The 9,821-nt window shown below is 34.7% G+C and overlaps 2 protein-coding genes across 3 annotated transcripts in view; both read right to left on the reverse strand.

The window, feature by feature from the left end:
• Positions 1-1,353: 1,353 nt before the first annotated feature.
• On the reverse strand, positions 1,354-4,967 carry LOC139981315 (aspartate beta-hydroxylase domain-containing protein 2-like). The gene is made up of 2 exons (XM_071993640.1): positions 3,610-4,967; positions 1,354-2,752 (listed from the first exon to the last, which is right to left on the reverse strand). The coding sequence occupies exons 1-2, from the start codon at positions 4,412-4,414 to the stop codon at positions 2,517-2,519; spliced, it is 1,041 nt and encodes a 346-aa protein (XP_071849741.1). The 5' UTR covers positions 4,415-4,967; the 3' UTR covers positions 1,354-2,516.
• A 2,690-nt stretch (positions 4,968-7,657) lies between these two features.
• Positions 7,658-9,821, reverse strand: part of LOC139981491 (uncharacterized) — an 18,176-nt gene continuing 16,012 nt past the window's right edge. For both annotated transcript variants that reach the window (XM_071993905.1, XM_071993904.1), the window contains 3 exons: positions 9,663-9,779; positions 8,928-9,056; positions 7,658-8,112 (listed from right to left, as the gene is read on the reverse strand). In XM_071993905.1, coding sequence (XP_071850006.1) covers positions 8,006-8,112; positions 8,928-9,056; positions 9,663-9,779 — 353 coding nt within the window. In that variant the 3' untranslated portion in view covers positions 7,658-8,005. The remainder of the gene's footprint in view (positions 8,113-8,927; positions 9,057-9,662; positions 9,780-9,821) is intronic.

A 9,821-nucleotide genomic window follows, 5' to 3' on the forward strand; every position in this document is an offset into this window, starting at 1 on the left:
AGAATATAAGTTGGCGACACTTTTGTACGTATACTGCTCTTATTCTTGTAAACTTCTCCAGTTCTGGAAGAACACCGCCACAATGGACCAAAGGAGCAGAATGATGCCTACTCCAGACTACAATATCTGGAAAGTCATGAAATATGGCGAACTGAAATAGCCTATGAAATGAAAATGATGCTCGTGAACAATACAGATACAACTAATGCTTTCTCTGTTCGTAACGATAAGTTATACAGATAGATCCCAAAGAATCCGACTAAGCCTAAGCAGATCAGATAAAGCAACTGAGTTACGTCACTTGGACAGCTCAATGTCCCGATAAGACACATGCGCATGTTACAGCAAACCGTGACCAAATGTTAAAACGTAGACTTCAGATGCAGAGATCGGAAACGAAGTTTTAGCGCAATGATACAAACTGCCGTTATCGCTAAAAGTCCTACCACGGAGCGAATTGCTCCGAAAAAATGACTTTCCGATCCCTCGGCTATACCTTTGACGCCAAAGAGGAAGGTTGGTCTAAAAATAAGGAAAATACCGGTAATGCAAACGGCGGTAATGATGGAATCCACGTAGGTGAGAGGTTCTTTCAGAAATATCCAAGCCATAACACCACTTACAGCTGGTGTACTGAATAGAATAGTACTGGCACTCATAAAGTGATGAATTTGCAAAAGCAGTCAAGCCAGCAATTTGGACAAGTGCATTCAACAAACTTTGCAAAATTATCCATCCAATTGTTGGGTTGAGTATTTCAGCTTCCCTTTGATGCATACAAGTCCAATTGATGAAAAGAATAGATAAGGAACAAACCGCGTATAAATCCAGCTTCAAGTTCATGGACTGATGTTGATAACTTTACAAAGACCCATTCTAAAGCATAACATAAACTTGACAATGATGTATTTGCCCTACACTAGAGATCGAACATGATGCTAACCAACTTGATATCCATATATATATATATATATATATATATATATATATATATATATATATATATATATATATATATATATAACTATGGATATATATATATATATATATATATATATACTGTATATATATATATAACTATGGATATATATATGTAACTATGTATATATATATATATAACTATGGATATATATATATATATATATCAATATATATATATATATATATATATATATTGATATATATATATATATATATATATATATATATATATATATATATATTGATATATATATATATATATATCAATATATATATATATATATTGATATATATATATATATATCAATATATATATATATATATATATATTGATATATATATATATATATCAATATATATATATATATATTGATATATATATATATATATATCATAAAAAATTGTCTTTGAAATGATACAAACCAATAATATTTTAGTCATATTTGCAAAACATTGACTCATGAACTCAGTACGCACGCTTAGAAGGAATTGTGAAGTTAACACACACAATAATCGTCTCTGGGGTTGTCTAAGGCTTCCTCAAAGGCCTCGTCCTGCGATACGGAGGAAGAGTTTTGACTCTCCAACTGTGCATATATATTTACTTGATCGCGATTCACAAGACCAACTTGCGTTGACACGAAAGCTTCTTGTTATTGTTTAAATGAAACTTGTTTACCAATTACGTTTTACATTCATATTATGTCGATAGCTGAATAACGTGATGGGAAATGTAATATTTTGGGTAATTTTACCAGGAATGACGATTGTGTTCCCTCATCAAGGAGGAGTGTGACAAAGCAGAGCAAAGTCACACATTAAATTATCTCATGAAATTCCATCAAATTCTCTCTGTTTGGGACCTTTTTCCAGCTGATAATTAAGAACATTTCCTATAACGTCATATCTTCAAAGAAATGTTCAAACAAACCAAAATACATGTTATGCTATACATATATATATATATTATATCTATTTGAAACACATCAGTTCACCAATGTTAAGTACTTTCCAGATGAATTTGTCATTGACAACCAAAATATACATCACAAATTTTACAAAATATTTAACCGGGCAATGTAGCCCAACTGATGAATTTTATTTAGGCTAGGCCATGTTGTACCATATCAATATTCCAACAGGTAATCATTTAGGAACTTAAAAATGTTGGCAAAATTAGTTGACGTGCTGCAGACTGTCCTATCCATGACAAAATCACTGCAATATGCCATATATTCAAGTCACAATTCATTCTCTGAATATTTTATTTCAACATGCTTCCATCTATATATGTTGTGGAAACAAAGCAATCGAATAAACTTCCATTCAATCTCCATGTACATAGTTAGTCGAATTGTTCAGCAACGAAATATAAAACACTGATCAATAGTAAGCTATACAGTTATTTATAATAAGTGAAAGGAACAATCACCGAGAAATATACTGTATATTAAATGAAACATAAGCTGGCTAAATACCAATCTCTAATCTCTTTATAGATAGCTCTATACAAACTATTTTAAGTAGATTAAAAACTAGAGGTTCAACAAGTCTGAGTGAAAGACATTTTGCAGAATATCTCGTTCTTCTCTAGATAATTCTGGATGCCAAAGATCTATCATTAGAACACTTCGAGGATATGATGAGGAAGATAGACCACTATGCCGAGCTTCATGTTGAAAAGAATCGTCAAACAACAGACACTTTCCTTCCGTCCAGTGTAAGTCTTGTCCATTCACTGTAAGGGTGCAATCTTCAGGTATGTGCAAACCTATTTTGAATGACAAGATGAACTCACAGTAAGCCTAGCTTGCATTTTGTCAGAAATTTTATAGTACAACAGGTTCATCAAGTTTGGAATCTTGCTTGCAAATTTATTCCAGTTTGAAACCAACTTAGAATTCTTTAATATAGTCTAGATTTTCATGTATTTTAATTTCATATATGAATAAAAAGCTTTATTCCCTACTTTTCTCAGGGAGGTGGGGGGGGGGGGGGGAGGGTGGGGTGGAAGAGGAAGAGAGAGTGAATATAACTTTTCTTTGGCTAATATAATTAGGACATTTTTGCAATGCTGAATAAAATTTTATTTCACTAACAAAAACCAGAAAAGGCACTGTAATGGCTGGAGGAATAAGATTTAGGATACAAGGGATCTCAGTGAAAGAATTATACCAATGTTGTGAATGTACCGCTGTAACTATGGTAGTCGAAACTCAAAAGGTTGATCTAGTAAAAATCAATCTTCAGTTGTTTTTTATTGTTTCATTTAATTTCCCTGTTATATTGTACAAATAGAGCAAATTTTGTATTTCGCAGAACTTCATAAAGTAAAACAAAAAGTATTTCCTATTTAATAGTCACACAGGCAAAACATCAGTCTATCAATTTGCATAGCATTTTTGAAGTTTTGAAACATGTAGAAAGAAATTATGATACTAAGGTCCTCATAAAAGAATTGCTATATATACAATCTTTCCTTTCGTGTTAGCAATTTGCTCTCTTCTCTTTTTGGAGGGGGAGGGGGGTGTATTTTGCTATATGACAGATTCTACTGTATAAGACCAAACTTATACTGCAGTTCATTACTGTCTATAAAGGAAATTCAGGGAAGAATTAAATACATACCCAAGTGACATCTAATTCTTGTATTTGTTGCACCACAATGACTGGTAATATGTGTGCCTGGCATTAGCACAGAGAATGTTACAAAGCCAAAGATACAGTTATTCACTGCCAGTGTTTCTACTTTCTTGATCATATGAGAGGTTGCGGGGCATCTGTTCATATTTAACGTTTGTCTCCGTCCTTGATTTATGAGATGAAATGTGAACCATTTGCCTCCACCATCTGATAAACTGTTCTCTTGCCAACCATCTGCATCAATTTCATCTACAAAGTCACTCCACAAACCATCAAATTCTTCTCTCACTTCTTCAAATGAACTTTTCAGAATGGTTAAAACTTTGTCATATTCAGAATACTCTGTCAATTCTTCAAAACAGTAATCAGAACTTAAATTTTGCATATAAAATATACTTGGATTTTGAAGGTTGCTGGCTCTAACATTCTGGTTAGAGTTATCAATTCTGTCCGCTGAATTTGTCATCGCAAAATAATGTTTGAAACTCTTTATCATTCTGTCTGATAACTTTATAGTTGAATTCCTTGCTGAAAATTCCAGGGTGCTCTTCATTCTTTCCTGAATTGCTGCATTTAAACTTTCTTTTGCGGAACACCTCACACAATCTGCATTCTTGCATTGCGCACTGGAATAAACTGCTGCCTTTCCAGTGTGATCACTGTTTTCTCTTGAAACTGTGTATTTACAAACTACAACGAGTAACATCCCAAGAATGCATGATGATACGCCAAGCACAAAAGTAACATGATCCAGAGAGAACAAACTGTGGAGAATATCATGAACAGCCATAGTGTACTATCGAATGCATGAGAATGATGAGGGGTACAATCAATTAACACTAGGCTAGGACAATTAGGAATAGTATCTTGTGAGATTGGAATTAAGCCAAATTACCATGATGAAAAGGATGGTGAGCGGCTTCTGGTAGCTGGTACTGCCTATTGCGATTAAGTAAAATTCAAACGGCTACCTATTGGCGAGGCATCCTTACATTATTCAAGGTAAATCTACTGATAACATGTGCATACTTCCAGGTGTTAAATCTGCATAGACCTGTCTAACGTTAAAAGTTTACCAAATCCGTTTACATTCTTATTGGTGGTAGTAGTTCCGCGAGCAAAGTTCGAATAAAATAAAGGAACCACTCAAATATCACTAGAAGATTCAATTCATTTTCAATATAAGACGATAGACATACTTATAAATTCACACGAATAACGTTCATGATTCCCTTTCATGGGCACGGAAAACTGGAAGCAGGATACAGGTCCGTGTAAGGTCGAAATCAATTGCAAACGTAAACAAGGGTGCACAAACATAACCTGATGTATATTAGACTGTCTCGTCACACTTTGGTCCGCAAAACGCCAACGGACAAAAATGTTGGTGATGTGACGTAGGCTACCGTTTGTGTAGTCAGTTCCCCTTGCTGTGCCCTTCCCTACCCACCTTAATTTTAGTTACTAGTGGAATGCAAAGTCGTTATCAGGCTTAATTTGTTCTAAACTTGCTAATCTACTTGGAAATTCACTCTCGTATGCTAGGTACAGTTAAGGGCGCAGGGTACGGGACGGGAGTTACAGATTGGTTCGGCTAATGATCGTTAACAATTCGTGTCATGAGGGAGGGGTGTATAACGTAACCCTACCCCCTCCCCTTCTCCCCTTTTGCAATTTTGACATGATAAAAGGTGCTCATAAGTTCGTTTTTGCAAGTTATATTCACTAATTTCATTTTTCAGGTATTTTCCCATCCCTGCCCCGTCGGTCCCGGTGGCCTTTGATAAATACGTTCATATAAGTGTTTGCATTACCATTATACTACGATGTTCAGTCACACTGCTTTGCTATTTCCTTCGGGATCAAGTCCCCATTCGTAGCCGGTTTTTTGTTTGTTTGATTATAGCATGCGATAGTAGGTCGGCGTTGAGTTTAACAATGGTAAAAGTTGCAATAAAGTTTGTTATTATTCATATAATAATATTAATTCACTAAATTGAAATAGGTTAGGGATGTACACTGTCGTTCTATGAATAATTTGAGATCGACAAACAAAGACTATTTTTTTTTATTGTTCACAAATAGATAACACCCCTACATAATAATGAAATATTCCGACCGCCGACGACTGGGAAATTATCTCAATTCGGTGTAAGTAATATATTGACATTTATATTGTTGTAAAAACGAATAAGCAAAGCAAAACAAAACAAACAAAATGAGGAAGACAAATGAGACCGAAAGATGGACAGGGATAGGAAAAAGACAAATGAGACCGAAAGATGGACAGGGATAGGAAAAAGACAAATGAGACCGAAAGATGGACAGGGATAGGAAAAAGACAAATGAGACCGAAAGATGGACAGGGATAGGAACAAGACAAATGAGACCGAAATTTTGACTTGGAAAAGAGACAAATGAGACCGAAAGTTTGACAAGGACAGGGGAGAAGACAAATGAGACCGAAATATGGACAGGGATAGGAAAAAGACAACTGAGACCGAAAGGTGGACAGGGATAGGAAAAAAACACAACAGAGACCGAAAGATGGACAGGGATAGGAAAAGACAAATGAGACCGAAAGATAAAGAGGGACAGGGAAAAAGACAACTGAGACCGAAAGGTGGACAGAGATAGGAAAAAGACAACTGAGACAAGTTTAGAGAGAAGACAACGTTTTCACGTTTTACTCATAATATAATTTATTTAATGTTCAAACAGGTTTGAATTTTTAAATAATCGTGATTCGAATATGTCTAATAACACATTTTCTTTACGACTTTCAAAACTCTGACATTCTTTAACATTGATGACTGTTAAGTTGTAAAACTATAAATCACCGTTTATTAAAACAGTCAAAAATTACTTTGGTTCTTTCAAACCGGATAACGTCATTGTCAATGAAACTAGATTGAAATTATTCTTATATTGAATCATTTACACAAAACTGAAACCATTATTAAGTGTATAGGCCTACATGAAATTTTCCCTAACTTGAAATATATCCATTGACAAAACGCCTAGGCCTATACTACAAATTAACAACTTATTTAGAGTATTGCATGTATACATATAGGGCACTGGCGAGATCGCTGTTTTGAAAAGTGTAATGAATGTCACTCATTATTTTGGGAAAATTGGAAAAAATATTTGTATAAAATAAAGGCTGCAGAAAGTAGTTTTTCACGTTTCACATTTCAAAGGAAATGATGTGCAAAAAATATCTAATGATGAAAAAAAAAAGAACTTTTTGCATATACATATCGCCGTACACATTATTGCAATAAAACATATAGGCTACTGACGCTTTGTGCAATCTACAAGCAGCGAGGTCAATGCATAATTTATTAGCAGCATGGTATAACATTTCGACCTAATATAAGCCCGCTCGCTTTTGTTTAACGAATTGAAGTTTCAAGATGAATGTAGTTAAAATATCTCGTACTTCATATATAACAATCATAATGCTTATTTGCGTGCAGAACTAGATTGACATAAGACATTGTGTACCGTTTATCTTCCAGTATGTGTATTCAATCTCAAACCCCTCTCCCTTTGTTTCCCCATTACCCATTACCTCTGTTACTTACGTCTCCTTCTCTCTACGTCCCTAATCCCCACCCCCCCCCCCCCCATCTAAGCAGTGAGGTATTGACAAACAAAAATTGAGACGAATTGAATTTGTCATTTGAAAACAAAGTCATTTACATACTCTGATCAGTAAGTACGTTATTGCAGTATGTATTTGTTTATATATGAGATTTGCCATTGTAATTTATAAGAGAATGCATAATGACAAATGCACGCAGATATGTGCATGGTGCGGAATTACTGGGAGATCAAACCAGTCCATAAACATTTTAGCGATTGATTAAAATCACGCAGTTATATATCATTGAATCTAATTGATTGAATTTCAGACTAAAACGGAGTTTGCAGTTTGTATAAAATATAACTTGATTGAAAATATTTACATTTTATGGAATCATTCTACTCTTGTCTTAATAAATATTGAGTTTTTTTTTTATCATCAGGCATTTTTTATTTTGCTGTAAATTTGAGTACCTTCTACTGGAGCCCATGCAGATGAGCATTTTTCGTTGTGAACACAGAAATTGCCACATAATTACAATCCATGTGACAAGGTATTAAAATACTGAAGTCAATCGAATGGATTCTGGCTATTTAAGCTTGCACATCTAGATAATTCTTGTCACTTTAAAGTGGTCTCAGAATAACATTCGGAGACTTTCCAAACTGCCATCGTAAGCGCCCTATCAACAGCACGGTTTAGGACTTCTCTTATAGAAATTTGCTTCTGATACTTAACGTTAACTACGAATTGCGTCGACATCCAATTAATTCATTGGTAATGAGATGATTAATTTAATAATTCAATTAATATTAATAAAGTCACTGAGATGATGATCACGATGTTGCTTGGTATCCTGATTACGTCTACCCCCGAAGACAAACCACTTATCAATTCTGTTGAAAGAGAACAAAAGTAAACGAAACTTTTAAATTAAATAATCAAACAAATAACAAGCAATTTAAAGTATAAAAGGTAAATCACTTTGAAAGTATTTTCGAATCTGCGTTTACCGATTAAGTGGGATAAGAACACGCAGGCTGTTTAAATTTATTTATAGTTTTGTAGTTTTAGAGATGGGAAGTAAAGGAGGAGCAAATTATCTAGATAAATATGAGATTGTTTGTGTCGATTAAACACAATAATTTTAATATGAACTACAGGTAACGATTATATAGTTGGGATACGCGTCGTGGCTTCACATGAAATACATTTGCAAGCTATGTTTGCTCTTTTTCCTTTCGAAAGCCCCAGAACCTTAATTTCAAATTCTTAATCAGCACCCCTCAATTAATGCTTTCGTAATATAAATTCACCTTATATGACCATCTTTCTTTTATGTTACAGAATGCTCAACTTCCATAGGTGTGACGTGAAGACGGAATGAGGGCGCAGGTCAATAATGCTACTAATTATCGAAAGCTAGGTAGAACGGAGTACATATGTATGGGGAGACAGGTAAAGGGAGGAGTCATGTAAATGTTGTAGTTATAATTCTTCACTAACTTGAACGAAGAAGAGAATATATCAACTATAAAATCAATTTGAACTTCGATTCTCTTTTGTGTATACTTTGAAAAGTAACTGCACTGTATAGGCTTCATTGCCTAACATTTAAATATAAAGTAGTATCTTTTCTACCCCGCGCTAAACCGAGAGTCCTATCCATATATACCATAACATTAAAGCAAGCAAGGTTATGAATACTTACTAAATTGACAGACTTTTCCGGTGTATGTTGCTGGACAATCACAATAAAAATCTTCAGAATCGGTTAAAGTCGAACATGGAGCACGGCGCATGCAAGGACTTGGGTTGCAAGCATCGCTGGCTGAACTACCTGAAATAGTGAATAGTAAAATATCCAGTGAGTAACTCAAAGCTACTTAGGCTTAATGTTTTACGTCAATGTCTCCCTTATGCGAAACCCACCCCTCCCCCCTTCATCCCGATATCCTAAGCAATATAATAATGTATCCATTTCTGTATATAAGCAAATGTGAGGAAACAACGTTTACCGTAAATGCAGTGACAAGTTAGGTACATTGGAGATGAACTGCATACTTATCATTAATTAACCGATTATTACGTAGTTCGACTTTATCACAAATCACAAATTCGTGGAACACAGAAAAGTGTCCAAGTTTCACTAATTAGTGAAAAGTGGTTTGTTGGTTTAAACAGATAAACACAGCCGAGATTAACAAATAAATATGCATATGCATATATATATATATATATATATATATATATATATATACATACATACATACATACATACATATCAGGGGCGTATCTCTTTTTTCTCTCATCTTTTTCTTACCCGGGGGGCGCGCCCCCCAACGCCTCCTGGATACGCGCCTGCATATCCAAATTACTTGCCTGCATGACGCGCCCGCATCAAAATGACGCGCCTGCATGACCAAATGCTAACCAAATGACTTACCAGAATTATCAACCTCACAGAATTCTCCCTCCCAATTATCAGTGCAAGAACACACTCGACCAGAAACGGAAGTGACGCAAGTTCCACCATTTTGACAAGGAATTAACATGCAGTTCACTGTGAAATGAAATGGTGAAATAAATGTGGTTACATGTAAAG

The sequence above is a fragment of the Apostichopus japonicus genome, chromosome 15 (genome assembly GCF_037975245.1).
Source record: "Apostichopus japonicus isolate 1M-3 chromosome 15, ASM3797524v1, whole genome shotgun sequence".
NCBI classification, from domain to species: domain Eukaryota; kingdom Metazoa; phylum Echinodermata; class Holothuroidea; order Aspidochirotida; family Stichopodidae; genus Apostichopus; species Apostichopus japonicus.